This window comes from Podarcis melisellensis (genome assembly GCF_964234715.1).
Source record: "Podarcis melisellensis genome assembly, chromosome: 7".
In the NCBI taxonomy this organism is placed as follows: Eukaryota; Metazoa; Chordata; class Lepidosauria; order Squamata; family Lacertidae; genus Podarcis; species Podarcis melisellensis.
The window spans coordinates 63044469-63064435 of NC_138539.1; the positions used below are offsets into that span (position 1 = coordinate 63044469).

At 40.7% G+C, this 19967-nt stretch overlaps 2 protein-coding genes across 3 annotated transcripts in view; both read left to right on the forward strand.

Annotated features, from left to right (window-relative positions):
• CAGE1 (cancer antigen 1) overlaps window positions 1–2387 on the forward strand; it is a 30535-nt gene extending 28148 nt beyond the window's left edge. Inside the window, exons 14-16 of the mRNA XM_081918179.1 lie at window positions 81–149; window positions 1275–1317; window positions 2254–2387. Coding sequence (XP_081774305.1) covers window positions 81–149; window positions 1275–1317; window positions 2254–2367 — 226 coding nt within the window. The 3' untranslated portion in view covers window positions 2368–2387. The remainder of the gene's footprint in view (window positions 1–80; window positions 150–1274; window positions 1318–2253) is intronic.
• Window positions 2388–4779: 2392 nt separating this feature from the next.
• On the forward strand, window positions 4780–17507 carry SSR1 (signal sequence receptor subunit 1). Of its 2 annotated transcripts, none has more exons than XM_081918330.1 (8): window positions 4780–4986; window positions 9125–9243; window positions 10799–10886; window positions 11018–11280; window positions 12304–12380; window positions 13271–13349; window positions 14307–14400; window positions 15050–15129. In XM_081918330.1, exons 1-8 carry the CDS (start codon window positions 4899–4901, stop codon window positions 15112–15114), a joined length of 873 nt encoding a protein of 290 aa, XP_081774456.1. In that variant the 5' UTR covers window positions 4780–4898; the 3' UTR covers window positions 15115–15129. The 2 variants fall into 2 exon arrangements, with proteins under 2 accessions (XP_081774456.1, XP_081774455.1); XM_081918329.1 differs by lacking the exon at window positions 15050–15129 and adding an exon at window positions 17079–17507 and having other exon boundaries at window positions 4785–4986.
• The last annotated feature ends 2460 nt before the right edge of the window (window positions 17508–19967 follow it).

The following is a 19967-nucleotide window of genomic DNA, read 5'->3' on the forward strand; positions in this document are numbered from 1 at the left end:
CAGTGACAGCCTATATCTTGATAAATTCTATGAGAACTGAAACAAATGTACCAATCAGTTAAATTGTCTCTTACTGGCAGTTTAGAGAAAAGAAACCAGGATTTGGAAGATTTAATTAAGAAGTTCAAAATGAATACCAGAAAGCTGAGGTAAACTTCATATATATTTCACGTTCAAGAAGAGGAGGGTTCTGAAAGTGCTCACATTATTATCAAACTTACGAATGTCTTCCTTTACATACAACTTGCATAGACAGGTAAACATAATCTTGAAGTGCTTCTTATAAAATAATAAAATGTGGCCACCACCTAACTATAGCTCCCATCTGCTAATATTGGGGGCCCCTCCAGAGCACAAAAAAAGGAATTCTCATAATTTTTGCTCACGAGGGTATTGGGACAGTTACACATACCTTCCAACATGTTGAGTCCCAGTACCATCACATAAATTTCAGGCTTCAACTATCAGGTGGATAATATGCCTGCATTTGTTCTGTTATCATCATCATCATAAATTTATTATTTATACCATGCCCATCTGGCTGGGTTTCCCCAGCCACTCTGGGCGGCTTCCAACAAAATATTAAAATACAATACTCTGTTAAGTATCAAAAGCTTCCCTAGACAAGGCTGCCTTCAGATGTCTTCTAAAAGTCTGGTAGTTGTTTTTCTCTTTGACATCTGGTGGGAGGGTGTTCCACAGGGTGGGTGCCACCACCCAGAAGGCCCTCTGCCTGGTTCCCTGTAACTTGGCTTCCTGTAGCGAGGGAACCGCCAGAAGGCCCTCGGCGCTGGACCTCAGTGTCCAGGCAGAATGATTGAGGAGGAGACGCTCCTTCAGGTATACTGGACCGAGACCGTTACTGTGCATATGTATTTCATGAAAAATGCACCTACGATTATGTTGCCTGAAGTTGCCCATTAAACCCATAGTGGCCATATACTTGCACATAGCAGTACCATGACAGCCGTTTTAAACAGGAAAAGATGCTGCCAGGAGGACAATCGGACTAGGGAAAATAGAGAAAGGGGGACTGAACCTTCTGCACTTGCAGAAGAATATAAAAAAAAGAATATTTGAGATTATATTGCCTGCATTTGCCTGTAACATCTAATCTAGTCCTCAGTGTTGTTAGCCCTGCGTACTTGTGGGTATTGATTCAATCTTGGGCAGTTACTTTACTCTCTGCTGTCTGTCTCACTCCCCAAGTGAGCCAGAAGTTACATTTTCAAGTGGGGAAACATTAAGTGAGCACTTTCTTTATGTTTCCACAGGCAAGGGTGGTCTTCATTTTTCCCAAAAATGTGGATTCAGGGGGTAAGTCAAGATATGTTGCCCTAAATAAGGATCAGCAACTGGAGACCGGGGTCCAAATTTTGCTCCTGAAAGGGTAATGCTGGTCCCTTATCAGGCTAACTAGCCAGTGTGGTATAGTGGTTAAGAGCGGTAGTCTCGTAATCTGGGGAACCGGGTTCGCGTCTCCGCTCCTCCACATGCAGCTGCTAGGTGACCTTGGGCCAGTCACACTTCTCTGAAGTCTCTCAGCCCCACTCACCTCACAGAGTGTTTGTTGTGGGGGAAGAAGGGAAAGGAGAATGTTAGCCGCTTTGAGACTCCTTAAAAGGGAGTGAAAGGCGGGATATCAAATCCAAACTCTTCTTCTTCTTCTTTAATGCCATCTGTTCCCCGAACAGCACTGTCATAAACTACTCTGCTTTAGTGTAAGGCAGACTGCAAATGTTTAAATAAAGAATTATCATTTTTATTCAGATGTTTTAAGAAAATATAGCATATTATGTGTGGTTGTATTATATTGGACACAGTCCAAAGTTAAGCACTTATCTTTCACTGATTTCCATAGAAGAGTCAAAAACATACTTAATTCTGTTAACGGCATAAGACAAAACAAAGCACTTTAAGTTCCTTTGGATCATTATCTGTAATCTCATGTTGCAATTTGCAGCATTACATATCAAAATTATATAAACAGAGAGATATATAACATTAAGTCTGTAATCCTGTATAATTTTCCTGGGAGTAAGTTCCATTGAAAACAGTGGGGCTCTCTCTTTTGCGTAAGTTTGTACGATTGCATTGTTAGGCCTTCTCGGGGTATACTCACTAAAATAACCGGGGTTGTTACTCCATTAATTTCAATGGGTCTACTCTGCGTGCAACATAGTTGGGTATCACCTTTAGTGACATAAAATTGAAGGAAAATCTGAACTGTAATATTTTTCCTTCCATTTTCAGGATTTTCAAAAACTGAGTGGAACCCATTTAGTTACTAAAGGACAAACAATTAAATATGCCAAGTATGATTGTCATTGTCACTGCAGCAAAGTAGGTTTACAAATGACATATTAAAGTTGATTAAAAAATAGAAACCTTCTTCATTTTTTTCTTGGTTTGTGAGTATAATTTTCTTTTCTTATTATTAGGAGACAACAATTTGAAGTGTGTTTGAATACAGTGAATTATTTTCCAAAGATGCTGCTAAGTGAATTAAAGAATGAACCCTCTTTCATGTAATAACACATAATTCAGGTTGAGATATCTAACCTTGTTTGATCCCAAAATTTCTGATTCTTAACCTACCCAAGTACATTGAAGTTTTACACCTTCTACTTCCCAGACACCAAGATCTGCTTCCCAATATGCAGTATTATATCCACATAGATTCTGCTGTCCAATAAGTTCCAGTGCTAGAAATAATACCTAGTTAGAAAAAACAAGTACCATAATGCATTTACTGAAATGTAATCTTATGCCTATTAACACAGATGAATGACCCACTGAGTTCAACAGAATTTACACCCCATTGGGGTTGAGGCAAGTACTGTGCAGTTATTTATTTATTTAAAGATTTTAAAAGCCCAGTTTTCAGCCAAAAAAGGCTCCTAGAGCTTACAGTTCACTAAAAAGGTTTTGCAATCGAGTTTGCAATTGTAAAAGTCAGGCCCATTAAAGTTAAACAGGAGCACTCCCAAGTAAGTTACTCTAAAGCTGCAATTGTGTGCACACTTAATTCACTGCTTGCATTTCAGGGACCTCTGGCTGGGAAGCTCTATTTAGTTGTCCCACTGAATTTTTATCCACAACAATGTGTGTGGTACTTGTTCAGGAATGCATTTGAAATAGTCTTCAGCTTCTTATGAGTTATCAAGGGCGCCATCTCCAAGCATCCACAATTTTTTTTGTTGTGGGTGCACTGCAGGGTTGCCGACGCAACTTCTGGTGCCTTACAAAACACCAAAAGTCATGCCCAAGGCATTGCAAGAGCTCAGAGTTGCTGTCTGAGGCATCCATAATAACCTGGGGCCCAAGTCGGCACCCCTGTGAGTTATACCTTCCCAGGGACTTGTTGGGAAACCATGCAGAATTTTGGTGATTGGTTCCTGACCGGACCGATTTGAAAGACAAAGGTTGAAGAATGCAACTCTCCGTACTACTTCTGAAAAAACCCTTATCATTGTACTCTAATTTCAGAAGCAGTCGGACAGAGTATGTCAATGTTGGTTTGGGGTTGTTTTAAAAGGCAATATTTTCTAAAATGGGCCAATGTGGAAACATGGAAGATACTTTGTTGCCATAATAATAATAATAATAATGATAGTCAGTCTGGCCCGGCACTTCATTTTGGCACAAGACACTGTTAACGAAACCACACCTCTGAGCCCCACAACCTGTTTAAGGGATTCTCACTTCGTAAGAGCGAGATGCTTCTGTGTCCTGTCATACTGTGTGATTGTGTGGTGGCAGTAGTGGATATTTTCCTCATTCCTTATTCCCGGGTGCAATAAACCACTCGGTTTACAGGGGGGAAAGGGGGGATCTCTTTTCCGCTCATATGGGAGCTTCTTTGACGTAAGGAAGCACCCGCTAGAGAAACCCCATTATCTCACTCCCCAGACTCTCATCACTGGAAGGAGCTTGTTTTCCGGCTTGTCCCACATGCATTGCACACCTCCACAACAGGGAAATTTAAATGCTGACAGGGGCCACGAGTCTCTCTTTTTTAAAAGACTGCTCAAGTGAAGCAGTGGGAGTGGAGAACGGAGAAAGAAACCTGTAACTGACTGTGATCAATTAATTAAAAGTACCACTGCAATTGGACCAAGCAGCGGCCATGAGTCTTGCTTAATCCCAAAACCCATCCCTGGCCATTGTTAATGTGGTTGCTGCGAAAGATCCACGACTTGAAACCCTAAGGAGCATGATTTATTTTATTTTATTTTTTGCGTGGGAGGGAATCTTCCAAATATTATTTTGGGGTATACACATCCAATGCATTGTGTCATCAGGGGCATCGCGTATCAAAAGGTTGCGGAACAACAATGGTTTTGATTATTGCGGATCTTGAAAGAGGCAATCCCACGGCCGTGTCTTAAAAAGGTCGCCGGTTGAGGGTTATATCCCTTTCGTAGTGACACGCAACGAGACACGCTAGCGTCCGCATGTAAAGTCAAAGGTACTGCACGATTCCGCTCGTCTGTAGGATTCCACGCATGCGCTCCAGAGAGCCCACGGTTGAGGCGCTCCACGCGGTCAAAACTTTTCGCGCCTGCGCTCTGGAAAGCAAGCCTGACGAGGAAAAGGTACATAAGGAGCGGTTGGTCGCGCGGAGCATGCGCGCTTGAAACCAGCCAAGTTGCAGTCACGTGCTCCTCCTTCCTCCTTCCAGGGGAAGCCACGTCCTCCGCGCAAAGCTGGGCGGTGGGGAGGGGGCGGGGCAGGAGAGGGGCGGAGTCCGCGGGCCTTGCGTGACAGGGCGGTGACGTGAGGGCGCCGCGGGGTTACGGTGGGCGGGACCTGGGCCGGATGAGCTCCTTTCGCCATTGCGTCGCGGCAGGAAAAAGTAGTAACTGCCGCCGAGGGCGTTTAGTCGGCCCGCTACCATGAGGAGGTCCGTTCCCCAACTGCTGCTGCTCGTGCTCCTGGCTTTCCCCGCCGCCTTGCTTCTGGGCGGCGCCCGCAGCGGCCCAGGTGAGGCGGACCGACAGAGAACGAGCGGGGGCTCCGCTTTATCTCCGCCTCGCGCGCGTACGCGAGGCGGCGGTTGAGGGACCGGGCGTGGGGGGGGGGAGGAACGTTCCTGTGCTTTTTTTGAAATGGAAGCAGCGCGTGAGGCGGCTTCGCGCGCGCCGCTTCGGCGGGTGAATTCTGAAAGGCGGGGGCGGAGGCTTCTGAGTGGGGCGGGGGGCTCCTTTTGCTCTGCGCTCTCTCCCCCCTCCCCTATTCGCTAGGCTGACGTGTCAGTCCAGACCTCCGACAGCCACATGGGGCTGGCTGGTCGCAGCTTCGTTCGTTTCTCGTTAACCTCCTTTTTGAGGGACTCGACAGCTGACACGTGTCAGCAGCCCGAGGTTGTGCGAGGAGTTTCGCTTTTTTACTCCTGCAAACTCTTACCTTCGGTGGGAATGGAGCGCGCAGCTCTTCACGTTGCTCGTGTGTCTCCTCCGGTGCAGCTGTGATTCCTTCTGGCTGCTGCTGAAGGGGAAGAAAGAGAGGGAAATCACACATAGTTCCTCTTACTTTCAGCACAGCGTTCAGGTTCGGCCTCTGACCCCACCTGGAGACGTGCGAGCCGAAAAGCTCGGTACGCTTTGGCAACCTTTGCCAAATGGACAGCTATCGGGAAACCAGTTTCTCTTGTTCCCTTTAAAAGAGGGAGAGTTGAAGTGCAGGCAACTCACACGGAAGCATCATAACATTTCAGGTTCTCGTGATCAACTTGTTGCACTAGGGTACAAGCTGCAGCTTTGAGATCCTTGCTTTGAATGGGAAAGAAAGAGCAAACTCGTGCCCAGAGGAAACTTGTGCCGGATTCATAGGGGCTCAGCCAAGTTTCCTTGAAGGAACCTTGGGAGTCTGTAACTGAAGACAGTTTTCCCCAAATCTGTTGGGTTCTGTTCAGTAGTGATTTCACAGCTAATAAAATTGTGGAGAGCTTGGAGATTACTGATCTCCAAAGTTGGGTGTCTGAACTGGTAGAGGTCTGCTGAACTGTATGAATTGAATCAAATTACTTTCCTGAGTTTATTTGACAACTTAGAACATATCCCTGTGGTTGTCCATGGTCAGGGTTGAAACCTTCATGTTTTTGCTGAGTAAATCCAATAACAGCATTTAAAATGCATTATCATACAAATTACTTGCAATTTCTTGGATGTTTCTGCAGCAGTACAAGCCAAGGTCAAGTAATTTTTGGGAGGGCCTTGCTCAAGAAGCTTGTCAGTATAAATTGAGACCAGCATAGATTTGATTTTGTGTATCATACCAGCAAATGAGTTCAATTAATGCTTAATTAAGTAATTAATCAACATATTCTAAACTCAACCAGATGGTGTAAATGTAGATTGTTTTCGATTTTGAAACAATGTTTGTGGTTGGGGTTGTAGTTGAGTACAAAATGAAGGAATACAGGGGCAGCTAGTGTAGAATACAAGTTTGTGATCTTATGTAGGGCAATTATTGATATGCAGGTGTGATCAAGGTTATGGGGTAGGTATACTTCACAGAAAATATTGCACGTGCTTTCCAAGGTTAATTATACAGGGTGTGGTAACACAGCTGGAGGTCTAGGTGAGGGTTATGTGTTTAAAAGGCATGCTGTATTTGCCAGTAACACTTGTCTCTTCAAACCTCCCAGCACGAAGCCTACTCCTGGCAGACCACTGGCATTATTTCCATTTAAAACATAAATCCAGAAATGTTGTGTATTTGAATTGTTAAACATTCTGGAACAAAAATCACATAAATTATAACGCTCAAACATGAAATAAAACATTGCTGGTATTATATGCAGATACCATAAAGGATGGGTGATATATATGCCTTAAGCATATATATGCATTCTGATACAGTATATGCCTTGTGCATTAACCACAAGGTGAATCCACCTTAAAACAGCATGAACTTGCATATCAGAACTGGGGGAGGGGGTGGATTGATTCCACCCATATACAGTGGTACCTCAGGTTAAGTACTTAATTCGTTCCGGAGCACCACTTTAGCTAATGGGGCGTCCTGCTGCTGCTGTGCCACCAGAGCACAATTTCTGTTCTCATCCTGAAGCAAAGTTCTTAACCCAAGGTAATATTTCTGGGTTAGCGGAGTCTGTAACCTGAAGCGTATGTAACCCGAGGTAGCACTGTAATGTATAATGCCACATTACAATGCTGCCAGTTATTTTCAATTATTTCCCCAGTTGTCTCTCACATGCCAAGTACCTTCCACAGCTGTCATACATAGGGCCAGCATTTTCATTGAGCTGTCCACCACAGACCCAAGATGTTTCCTTCTTTGTAACTGCTAGTTCAGACCCCACCAGTGTTCATTTGAAAGGGTGGGGGGTTGCCTCATTGTGCATCACTTTACACTTTGAATTATATTTGCCTCAATTGGAAAGATCCTTATAGTTTTATGGATGACCCTTCTAATAGTAACAACACAGATATCATTTGGGCTTACTGGCATAGGTTTATTAGTTTCAGATTAAAATTAGCACTCTTTCAATTTCATTTGCAGTGATTTTGTATTACCATTTTTTCTTGTACAATGTCATAGATACATGTGTGTTTTCTCTTTGGTTTTGTGACCTAATCAGTTATAACGTAGCTCTTCTGGAGATTTTGCATGTCTCTTGGCTGTCTCTTGGCTCCAATTCAGTTTTCATGAACCTCTAGTTAGTGTTCTTTGTTCTGGAACAAAGTCAAATACCTACATTCCTTGTTGAATGGGAGAGAACACATGCTTAGTGTTTTTAGCAAAGTGTTCTGATTGAGAGCTGGTTCCACAAATTAATTGCTTTGCATTTCCACTTTTGTCCCCCATTCAAAATATTTAGATAAATTCAGAGTAGCTCTCTTTCAGCATTAGTAGTTTAAGATAACTGGAAAATTACACTTCTCAGTTCTTGGTAGTTAGTTCCTGGCTGCGATAACAGATGTTGAATACACTCCCTCCTCTCCACTATAATGCCACATCATCATTCTTTCTCAAATATATAGGAGAGATCATGAAATCTTGAAAGCATGCTACTGCTTGGAAAAGTTTGTGTGGTCTGCCATAGTGCTTTTAGCATAATGAACATTTCAAGGAAATCACTAAAGAATCCTAGTGATGAAAGTCTACTATCACAATTTAAGAGATTTAGTTTAACGCTTCTGCTCAACAGACAGCTAAATTAAACCAGTATGTTGATCTTAAGCTCTCTTGAAGTCACTTGAACTGAGTTGTAATGAAACTTTTGAGCTGTGGTTGCTTGATGGCACTAAGACCTTTCCTTTTGTAACATTCTGAAAGGAAGGGAAATTTTATTTGGAGTCTTCCCCGTGACCAAAAAAAAGAGGGGTTGCTTTTGCCATACATTTGGAGGAGGTGTCCTAAAATCCTTTATTTCAAGCTCTTTCATGCATTGTCATGCTCTATTTTAGCAAATAGCTCTTTATGGGCTGTGATTGTGTAACTTGGTGTGGGCTGATACAAACTAGCATACCTCCACATTCCAGAGTTCTTAACCTTAATAAATCAAAGTTGCTAGCTTGCCATAGTGCAACTTCAGTTGTAGCTTCTGCTAAGATATACCCCACTGTTAGGTAGAAAATATTCTGCATGATCCTAACCTGCTCACTAGAGGTCCTTTTCCTTGCCAAGTAGATACTTGCTACTTTTTAGCTGGATTAACATGCCCATACTTTAAAGTTCTGTTCAGGGTGTTAGTCGTGGGATGACTTCTGTGTGTTTGCAATAATAGTTTTTTTAAAAAAGACCTTTGTGAGGAAATCTTTATTTTAATTATTTCTGTCCCTTCTATAATGTATTTTGGTAGGATTTAAGCCAGTGTCGTTGGCCTTTACGTTTCTAATCTGTATGGTGCCTTGTGCAATATTAGGTAGTATTGAAAATTAATATTGACAACTGCTTTATAAATATCAGAGTAAACTCTGGATCTTCTTACACTGAACTTCTAGTGATGCTTTTCACTAGAGACATGAATGCAACTCACAACTTATCTAAACTGATAACTTAGTAAGTGTAATGAAAGCTTTCATAAGCAAAGTTAAACACAAGAATAACTTTGCCTACATTTAAAATAATTTTTCATTTACCTTGTCTCTAGGTTCTAGTTTGCTGGTGGCTGCCCAAGATGCCACAGAAGATGAAGAAGCTATTGAAGATACAGTCGTTGAAGATGAAGATGATGAAGCTGAAGTTGAAGAAGATGAACCCACAGAATTGGTACATCTACAAGTATTTGTTTCTGTTTCACAAGCTTATGTTGTCCATTATTACAATTTTTACAGCAGATAACCTGTTATCAAGAGTACTCAATTGTCAGAGACTACCCAGGATGTTTTGCTCTTCGAGGTAAAGCATAAAATGCCACTCCTCTCTCTCCTCATCTGCATACCTGCCATAGCCCACTCACAGGGGGTGGGATGGAAAGGAGGCTGGGAAGAGGGGGGCAGGTGGCATGCTCCTTGGAGGCCAGTTCTACTGCTCCTCCAAGCTGTCCTTAGGCTGCCACGCTGAGAAATGGGGCTGGCCCTGTTAACTGCCATAGTGAACATCCACAAATCATAATTCTTGAGTTGCTCCAACTGTAAGTAGGATATAGTAAAAATGGACCTTTGCTAAACCCAAGGAGCTGTACTGCTGGTCAAAAAATGTGTAGCAGGGATAGAAATGCAGCAGTATATTGGGGAGGGGAATATTTTTTGAGTGGTTGGAATGACCACATGGGCAGTTGTGGAGGGAAGAGTCACACTTTGAAATATCTGCATTAGGCTTATGGTGTTCTCTTTCCTAAGCCTGCCACTACAGGTCTCCATCCTCCAGAATGGTTCCCTCTTGTATATCAAAAGCCCAAAAGGGAAGTACAATGCTTGATGGCCACAGTTTGTATTACTGCCACCAAGTTGTATGCAAATCTTAGTGATGGCTGTATTGCCATCAATACACCAATCCTAGTGAATATTACAACAGCAGAAGGCTGGTTTTGATTATGTATAATACCACTGCCTAGACACAATTAACAAATGTATATTTGATAATTTACTTAGTAACTCTAAGCTTTTCTATACTTTGTACATTTGACCACTTCTGCTTTTCATGCAGCTGGCTGTTCTTAGTTGTGGTTTGGTGTACAAGCGCCTATTTTGGTGTTTTGGTAGCTGTTTTGTAAGGTTATGTATTGGCCTCCTCTTGTTACATGATAATATGAACATTAGCTTTCTGATACCTACTATATTTACAAAAGGTAAGTTGCTCACCTCTGATTTGTTCACCTTCCCCACCCTCTTCCCTCTCCATTCCTGGAGTACATAATACATGCATACATAATTTTATTTGTATGTCGCACTTCCATATTTCACACCATACACAAGGCAGCTCACAACATGAAAAAATACATAATTGTCATGGACAAAGATGGAGAAACCAAGTCTAAGCAGTCATGTTGCATTGAGTGGTTGCACTTCTTTCTGCTTCTCTCAACTAAACAGAAAGAAACATGAATCCAGCTTGCAAGCAAACAACCTTCCAAAGGAGCCCTGTTAGACATGGGCAGCACATGGGGTTTTTGCTTTCTTATGGGACTTGCTTCCAAACAGACACACAAAGGATTGTTTAATTGTTTAAAAATTGTTTTCAAGAAATTCCAAATATTTATTGCAACATTAATGTTTTTGCATGGAAATGCTTTTATGTGGGATTTTGCAATAGTGGTCTTACTTCAGATATTCATTGCTTCACTGTTCGTCATAGGCTTTTCAAAAACATTCTCTTGTATTAGACAGAAGAGAAAGAGGAAGAAGATCTATCGGGAGAACCGAAAGCATCCCCTAGCGCTGATACAACCATCTTGTTTGTGAAAGGAGAAGGTAAAAAATGGCCTCCTTTTTACCTCAGACCAGCACACTTTATCAGTTTAGTCTAATTATAGTGCAACATTATGCAAGTTTTGAGTTGTGCACACAATTTCAGCTTAACCAGTTTTCTAATTTCCTCCTAGATTTTCCAGCAAACAACATTGTGAAGTTTTTAGTTGGCTTTACTAACAAGGGTACAGAAGACTTCATTGTGGAGTCTCTAGATGCTTCGTTCCGGTACCCTCAGGATTACCAGTTTTTCATTCAGAATTTCACTGCTCTTCCTCTGAACACGGTTGTTCCACCACAGAGACAGGCCACATTTGAATACTCCTTCATTCCTGCAGAGCCTATGGGTGGTCGCCCCTTTGGACTGGTTATCAATCTGAACTACAAAGACCAAAATGTGAGTGGCAGCCTGGAAGATTGGCAAGGTTTCCTTAGTGTTAACCTAGGCATTTGCTGATGTTATCCAGGAGTATTAAGTGATGTTTATCCAAGGGTGCCATTTTTATCTTGCTTAGGCTTGGGTATCTCTTCTGCAAGTTCTGGTATAGCCAAATCCTTGATAGTATTCCAATATGATAGTCTAAGGTTTGTGATGAGTGGTTTTGGAAGGAGACATTAGAGTTCATGTCTTGGACCCTGATTTGAACAGGTGCAGTCTTGCTTTTTAAAACACTGCCTTTACTTTTTGTAACTCTTCACAACAACATTATACACTCATCAATATCTGAATGTTCTGACACTCTTTGAATCTGAGTTGGTCTTTTTTGTTCTTGTTGTTTTGGTCAACATATACTATCTTTATGATTTTTCCGCCTCCTCTCTCTCCCCTCACCTTGCCAAATCCAAGTAAAAAGCTTCATCAATCTCCAAATGTAACTTTATTTGTCCTTTTCAAAAGTTCTAGACAAACTCCACTTTGAGTGGTCGCTTTTCATCCCTTTATTGTGGACATTTTCTCCTAGTAAAGCTTTGAAAATGTGTGTTGACAACCTGAGGCCTACAAGACACTGAGTCCTGTAAGCTAGCTTTCCGATTATTGTGATTTGCAACGTGAATGGAAATTATAGACAAGAACGAAGCGCTGAGAAGCAGTTCATCCCTGGAGGTATATACAGTGAAACCTTGGTTCTCGAACTTAATCCGTTCTGGAAGTGCGTTCGACTCCCGAAACGTTTGAAAACCAAGGTGTTTCTTCTGATTGGTGCAGGCGCCCCGGAAACAATAGCCGACAGCCGCATCAGATGTTTGGCTTCTGAAAACCGGAACAGTTACTTGTGGGTTTTCAGATTTTTGGAGCCGATTTGTTTGTCAACTAAGCCATTCAAGAACCAAGGTTCCACTATATTAACATTACTGCCACATACTGGCTTGAATCTGTTATCTTGGGCAGCCTTTAACATTGCTGAATTTTTCATTTTAGGGAAACTTCTTTCAAGATGCTGTTTTCAACCAGACTGTTACCATTATTGAAAAGGAAGATGGATTAGATGGTGAAACGTAAGGCTTAATTTCAATAACCTATTTATTTATTAATTCTTTCATAGGCTTTTAATGCCCCCCTTCATCATGCAGTCCTAGAACAGGTTATCTACTGTTAATCTTAAATTAAACTATGTAGCATCTTCCACCCCCAAGGGCCTGTGGAAGGTGTGTCTTGACCTAAAAACAAAACATGTATAGTAATGAGGGTGGGCACACCTCATAGGACAAGGCACAATCTAGAAGGCACCAAAGAAAATGCTCTCTCAAGCACCACCGTCCCACTAACTTCTAATAGAATCATAGAGTTGGAAGAGTCCCTGAGGATCATCTAGTTGAACCCTCTGCAATGCAGGAATATGCAGCTGTCCCGCACAGGGATTGAACATGCAACCTTGGCATTATGAGCACCATGCTGTAACCAGCAAGGCATCTTCTGCTGATCTCAACACCGAGGCAGGTCTATATTATCTCCTTTGTTGATTTTAGAGTAGTAACTCATAAGTGCTTTGCAGTGCTATGAAAGACGAGGATTTTTTTGTTTCCCACACATAGCTCCATTAGGTACATGTTTTATTTGCAGGATTTAAGATTTAGCAGTAATTTGGATCATTCTTAATTTCTTTTTGTCATCTTGGCTTGGGATGGGGAGAATTTATCTAGATGAGAACTTAGCTGTCCCACCAAAGTTATTGAGTTGAAACTGGTGTCCCTTGGTTGGCTAATCTGACTCCTCCTATCAAGAGATGAGTCCTTCATAAAGTGTTCTACAAAGTGTAGTTGGGGTTGATGTTGAGATGGGTATATGAGTGTGTGTTCATTTTTAGGACAGGGATGATTTGTTTAGTTTTCTTCTATTTGAAGAAATGAAAGCTTACTGGACCTCTCTTCTCCTTTTTCTAAACAAGGATTTTTATGTATATGTTCCTTGGTGGACTTAGCCTGCTTGTCATTGTTGGTCTACACCAGCTGTTGGAATCTAGGAAGGTAAGAAATTCTGCAGGTCATCTTTCCGGTTCTAGATGCTACTCTGGACCCAGACTGTGGTCTCAAGACACACTGTTAAACTAACTGGCTCTCTTTAATATGTGGATGGGCTGGTGACTGAAACCTGTACACACTGCTATAGGCTACCTGGAAGGAAAGATCATGTCATATATTAGAACATTGCTTTCCTTGAGGCAAGCCTTAATCCAAGGTAGTTTTACACAAAGATCAAACTACCATGCAGTAGAAGTGTAGCTAATATTTGCTTTAGAGACTGTAGGCCAATTCCTGTTTATTTAAATGATTTTTTTCATGCAGTGGTATTCCCTTTGCACCTGGAGGTAACTTGATTGCATCTGCACACACTTCCTTATAAACAGAATGTTGTAAAATGTGATCAGATGTTGAGTTGCTGTAATAGAAGACTACGTAAGCAAATCTTAGCCATAGTTGAGAGTGAAAAGTGGCTAAAATGCCATTTTTCATTTCATCATAAAGATCAGATACAAGTGCAGCATGTGACGCTTGACGTCTTGTAAGAGTTCCACATGTCAGGCCTATATTTGATCCTCCCAACATGCGTTTTTCATACTCACTTAGCTTAACCAACTATATTTGCCACGAATATGGGACTATAACTTCAAAAATGGTTCATAGATTATGGCTCACCCTAATACTGATTCAATCAATTAAGTTGAAATTATCTGTGTTATGTTGAATTTTATCACAAATTAGGATTTTTACCTTTAAATATTTGTAAAATATGCACACTGTTTTAAGAAATTATTGATGCTCATGCCACCATGTATTAGAACTGCTGCTAGAATGTAAAGCCAGCAGCTTTGGGTTTGAAATTAACCACTGTTGTGATCACAAAAACATGCTACAAGTTGAATGGCTTAAGTGGAGTTCAGTGGACTTCTTTCCCTTATTAAATATTGTGCTTAATGTTTCCAGAGAAAAAGACCAGCTCAAAAAGTAGAGATGGGGACATCGAATCAGAATGATGTTGACATGAGTTGGATTCCTCAAGAAACTTTAAACCAGATAAGTAAGTATCCATATTACCATAGGTTGTTAATCCATTAATGAATTTTTTACAAAAGGATAACCAACATCTTCCAGATGTTTGGATTCCAACTCCCATCAGCACTAGTCAGAATGTCAGTGGTCAGAAATATGGGAGTTGTAGTCCACAAACAATGTTAACTGCAATGTTGAATATGCCAGCTTCTAACTGTTTAGAAAAGGGATTGTTCTAAATGTTCCTTTTTTTACTCTGCCAGATTCACTTGAAATTATTTCCAGAAAGAATTATTCCTTTACTATTAGATTGTTTTATAAACTTCAATGAGACTCCAACCAAAAATTGAGAATGCATATGAATTTGAAGAAGATAATAGTATTCAATAATATTGAAATCAGTGATGAAGTCAATAGTGAAATCACTGACTGTTTCTTATACTGGTTAGAAGCATACTTGCCGAATCTATACAGCATTAGGTGAGGACAAAACTGTAATTCTGTGACTAGTGTACAGGGTTTTTTGTTGGGTTGGGAGCTGTGGAGCTTTAGCTGTATGTTTTGGTGACTTCTGATTTCAAAAATTAGTCCAAATATGTTCTTAGATCTTTTAAATGCTTGTGGACTTTTCTAATATCTTTACTGTCTCTTCTGTTTTGCTTTTCCTGTGGCTTCAGTGCAAAGTAGAAGAGGTGAGACACTTTATTGGGTTGAGGCTTCTGAAATGTATATTGTGCACTAATTAGGTTCTTATACATTGAATCCATTTCTACGTAGTTGGTACACTTCACATAATTGCATGTGGTGTTAAAGTAATAAGGTTTGGAGGATTTCACTAGTATCTTGAAGATGCAACAGAAGTCTGGAGTTAATCCCACTTGGTACATTTACTGTTGCATATCTTGGGGGAGCTGATGTTCAGATACTAATTTAGTTACACTGTTAACATGGTCAGCCACCAGAACTCAGTGGTATTTGCGCTTACTGGGATGTCATCTACTTTACATGCCTGATTTCCCAAAGGAAACCGTGGCTACATTCTTCAGATTGCCAGAAACAAAATAGACCACCAACAATTTTCACAACACGTGATAGAAAATTTAATTGTCACATCACTTGTTCCATACCATAGGATACTAACTATTGATGCTAAACAGCAATTTGCATAGAAAATAAGTATTAACACATTTGAGGGCTTTTAAAATGCATTAAGATTGCTGCTTGCTTGGACTTCATGATCATGGTGCTTTAACTGATAAAGGGGCAAATAGTTACTAATATATATTGTACTGTGTTGGTGGCAGTGAAGCCTCTGTCATTGACTGAGTTGATGTGGTGGAGTGCAATATCCAGCTGCTGTAGGAGCTAAAACGTTAGGCCAACCTCTGTGAGTGCCAAGGAAGTTGCAAGTGTGCATGGGAAATAAAAGGCTATACAGGGACAGGCTATATTCTGGGAAGATAGGTGACGGATTGCTGAGAAAGAAGGATGCTCAAGAAAGATTGCAGAGTAGGGAGCTGACTGAGAAGCAGAACCAAAATGTCTGAAGAATGAGCTTAGAGGATAAAGGTGACAGGGAACTGAGCCAAGCTAGCTAGATGGAGAAGGGGATCTTTTTTTATAAAAAAAGAAACGTTATACTACTTAAAGTGCAGAAGGGCTGTCTGCTATGGGGTTGAGGGAAGGGGGCAGAGGGAGGCTCAACAAGAAACTAGCTAGAGGAAATGTTGCAAAGTGGGCAGAGGCCTGAAAAACAGGAATGTGAGAAAACAATAGATGGTGGAGACATCGAGTTCAAGAAATGAGCCCAGGGGAAAGTAGGACTCAGACAAAACAAAGGTTGTATACGTGGAAGGGGCTGTGCGAATAGATAGGAATTCATTAAAGAAGCAAGGGAGGTTTAGAGAATGGCCAGGGAGCTGAGAAAAGATGTAAGGTTACTAGATCTAGAGTTGGAACCCCACAATTACATTCATTCACTTCTGCTTTGCCCCATTAAGGTTGTCTGTATGCAATCAAGACCAAAAGGTGGTTCAAATCAGTGTGCAAAATTCAGTCACCACAACTAATCAGCCAATTGCTTGTAAACCATCTAGAAAACTGAATACTAATTAAATATTGAAGATTAACACATTTATTGTGGCTTATTACTTATTGTGGCTTTTGCTAAAATGTTAGTGTAAGGTGCCATAGTTCTCTTTTTGTTTGCCCATAAGAGACTGATATCGTTACCTTTTGGGGGATTTACTGCCTGAATACTTAGCATTCTTTCTACTTTGTATGATTTAGAATTCTACAGATACTGAAACTTGAGCTTGTGAATGTAAAGATTAGTTTTTGATTTGGCTGTCCTTGAGCCTAGAGGGAAGTAGGGCATGATGTTTCCTTCATCATTAGAACAGATACACACCTCTTCTATATTTAGAAACTGAAATAGAGCAAAATACTCTTGCTCAAGCCACCCATTGTCATCACAGAGCTGAGATTGAATGCTTTGATCCTGCATTGTTTTAGGAACATCTTTGTTAATAGGCTACTAGTTGCATGTCCATAACTGAAGAACGTATATAAGATGCTTCTCAGATCTGCCTTTTGCATGATCGTTCTTTGAGGGAATAAAGTAGAAAATAATTTTCTCCCCCTGGCCCCCAAAATATTTCATTTAACTTATCCCATTGAGTAACTTTTCTTCTTCTTTTCCTTCAGACAAAGCTTCCCCAAGACGGCTGCCCCGGAAGAGGGCGCAGAAGAGATCAGTAGGATCTGATGAGTAAATACTGTTAGTACAGTCAGCCTTTATTAACCCAGCCATCCAACCCCCTCCCTTTTGTTTTTGCTTGAATTGGGAGTTGTGCTGAGAAGCCATATCGACTGAGGAGAATACTATGAAAAACATTTGGACTATAAGCATTTGGCTGTGTTCAGAGAACACTGCTTACAATGCACTTCTTATTCCTTTTAAAGAAACAATTAAGAATCATTGTGCTATCTGAAATGTGCCTTTAGAGTCTCTTCATTATGCTGATCTGTCATCTGCACACCTTTTGTTTCTGACGTCATCAGAAATGCAAATGTGTCGTTTCCTACCCTGTTCTGATTGTATCCTGTCATAAAAGAAGGTCTTTATGCATTTTCCTATCTGTTACTCAGAGTTATCTATCATATTCTTTGCTACATGTATGCAGCTCCTTTTTGGTACGCATGTTGGAACCTCTCATGAAGCACTGAGTCGCATTTTTGTGTAGCTAGTATTCTAAAGGCACAAGCCGGTGTAACTGCTTTTAGCAGTATAGTGTTTGTTTTTTTACATTATTGCTGCTGCTGTTTGACATAAAGCGCACACTGAGTCTGAGATCCCAAATGTTCTTACATGTGTGTCAAATAAGGGATTTCTACAGCAGCTGCACTTGTGAAATATGAATTGTGTGCTCACTTTGGCATTCATCACCCCCTTTTTTGATTGCAATATAACTGTACATCTGTATAAATTGTTAGTAGTTTGACTTGGTCAGCAGATCTGGTGAATATAGCAAGTTGGGTAACTTTTGAATGCCTAGTTCAAATGGTTGCAAATTGGTCCTCACCATTGGCCTGGTTTGCATGACACTCTTAAGTCAAAATATGGCTTACTAGGAGCAGTGGAACAGGCAGGCTCCTAGATAGTAACTTGTAGCGCGCGCACACACACACACACACACACACACACCCCACGGGCAGGTAATGTTCTTGGCCATAGTTTGAGTTGGCAGGAAGAAAGCTTACCCACAAGGCTTGGTTCAGACAATAAGCTAAGCCTAGTTGAGCGCAATATGTGAGTGAAAAAGATGCAGGAGGAGCAAAGAGTCTGTAAGCTCCTCTCCAGGAGCCTGCATGTTCCTCCAGTCCCATTAAGCTATAATTTGGCTTGGCGTGTCATGCAGACCAGGCCATTATAATTGTAGGGACTCTTCCACCATTTGAAACCCAATCATGGATAGAAAAATGCATTGAAATTCTTAGATAAAGCTGGATACAAGGTTTGACTTTCATGAACATGTCTTTGGGCAACAACTTACAACCTGTACAGTGGAATTGTGCTCTTCTGTTCCCATATTTGATTGTATACAAAAGAATAAGTTCTAAAATGACAGTAAAAACATAAATTAAGTTTGTTTTTTAGTCTTGTGCCTTTTTCCCTTTTTGAACTCTTATCAATGTCTTACCTGTTTAAAGAAATGACTAGCGATAAATTCAGCTCTGCATTTTGCTCAGAAGGGAACCCTCCAACTAGGATCAATTCCATTATTAACCTCAGTAAGTTTGACTTGATGAGAAACTAAAAGTATGTTAATTTCCTAATTTAAAGTCATGTTGATCTCTTTGGCTTAACTTGCAATTGTTAATAATGCACATCCGGTGGTAGCCTGAAATGCAGCAGTTGAAAGTGGACTGGAAGATTGGAAACAAAGGTGTTGTATACCTTCAAAGGCCTCATTCGTACATGAAATTCAGTTGTCATTTTCAGTTGTCTTTCCTCCTTGCATCAGAAAATAATTATAGCTTGATCGCCTATGATGCATATCTAAGCCAAAGTCATTGGAATACTTGCACGTCACCTTACTGCTTAAGTTTAAAGGTTTTTTTAATATTTTTTTTAAAAAGGAAAAGTCATGTGCTGCCATTTACATTTAGGGTTCCCCTTCACTGAAATAGTCCACATGGAAGGGATAACTTTTAAATACTCAGTGTTTACATTTGGCAGTATCATTTTGCTCCTCTTTCAGCTTATTAAACGGAGCTCTGAACAGGAAACCATTATGTTTTAATTATTATGCATTAGTAATTAATATGGTATTCCCCCCCCCAAAAAAAATACATGTGGCCCAAATATCCTGTTACAAAGTTTTATTAAACATTGAAAACATCAATTTGCAATCTTCTAATTTGGATTATTCATGCTTGTCACATTCAGCAAACGGGTAATGGAGGGTATACAGAGTTAAGGATGTATTTAATCTCTCAACTTTGGGATGGGGGAAGAGAGGAATCTGTGACTGGATTAATAGCTATACACGTCACCTTTGCATTCTGACTTGGGCCTTATGACAGGTATTTTACTATATTGTTGATTACACTCTAATTGTCTATAGTATTTGACTTCATGTTTTCCTTCCTACCCAAGAGATTGGAATCCTAGGAAGCTTTATTCTGGTTTTGTACATTACCCTGCTACTGCAAGTGGGAATGTTGTTCAGAACTCTGAAAGTCAGTTTGACATTCTGTCCAAATGAGTCTTGCTGCAGTTGCTCAGAACTACTTCTGTTGTCTTCCATCCATTCAGTGAATGAGCCGCATGTCACACAAAAAAGCTGGTAACTTTTTTCCATATTAACTTTTTAAAGCACAATCGCCCCACTGCAAGGCAAATCAAATAAATGTGTGAACAGCACAATTCCTGTTAATAGTATGGTGACTTAGAATTGTGGATGTGGCCTAAACTTGCATGGACTTATCTAAAGCACAAATGACAATAATTTCAAACTAACTTTATTGTAGCTTGAGTATTTACCTCAATTTTGTTTCCCCCATTGATTTTGGATGCTGCTTTTTAAAAAA

Bases quoted from the DNA above. Each gene is read 5' to 3' on its own strand.
- SSR1 (XM_081918329.1), top strand. From the start codon at position 4,899: ATGAGGAGGTCCGTTCCCCAACTGCTGCTGCTCGTGCTCCTGGCTTTC. The intron at 4,987-9,124 runs GTGAGGCGGACC...CCTTGTCTCTAG, and splicing joins CGGCGCCCGCAGCGGCCCAG to GTTCTAGTTTGCTGGTGGCT. The intron at 10,887-11,017 runs GTAAAAAATGGC...ATTTCCTCCTAG, and splicing joins CTTGTTTGTGAAAGGAGAAG to ATTTTCCAGCAAACAACATT.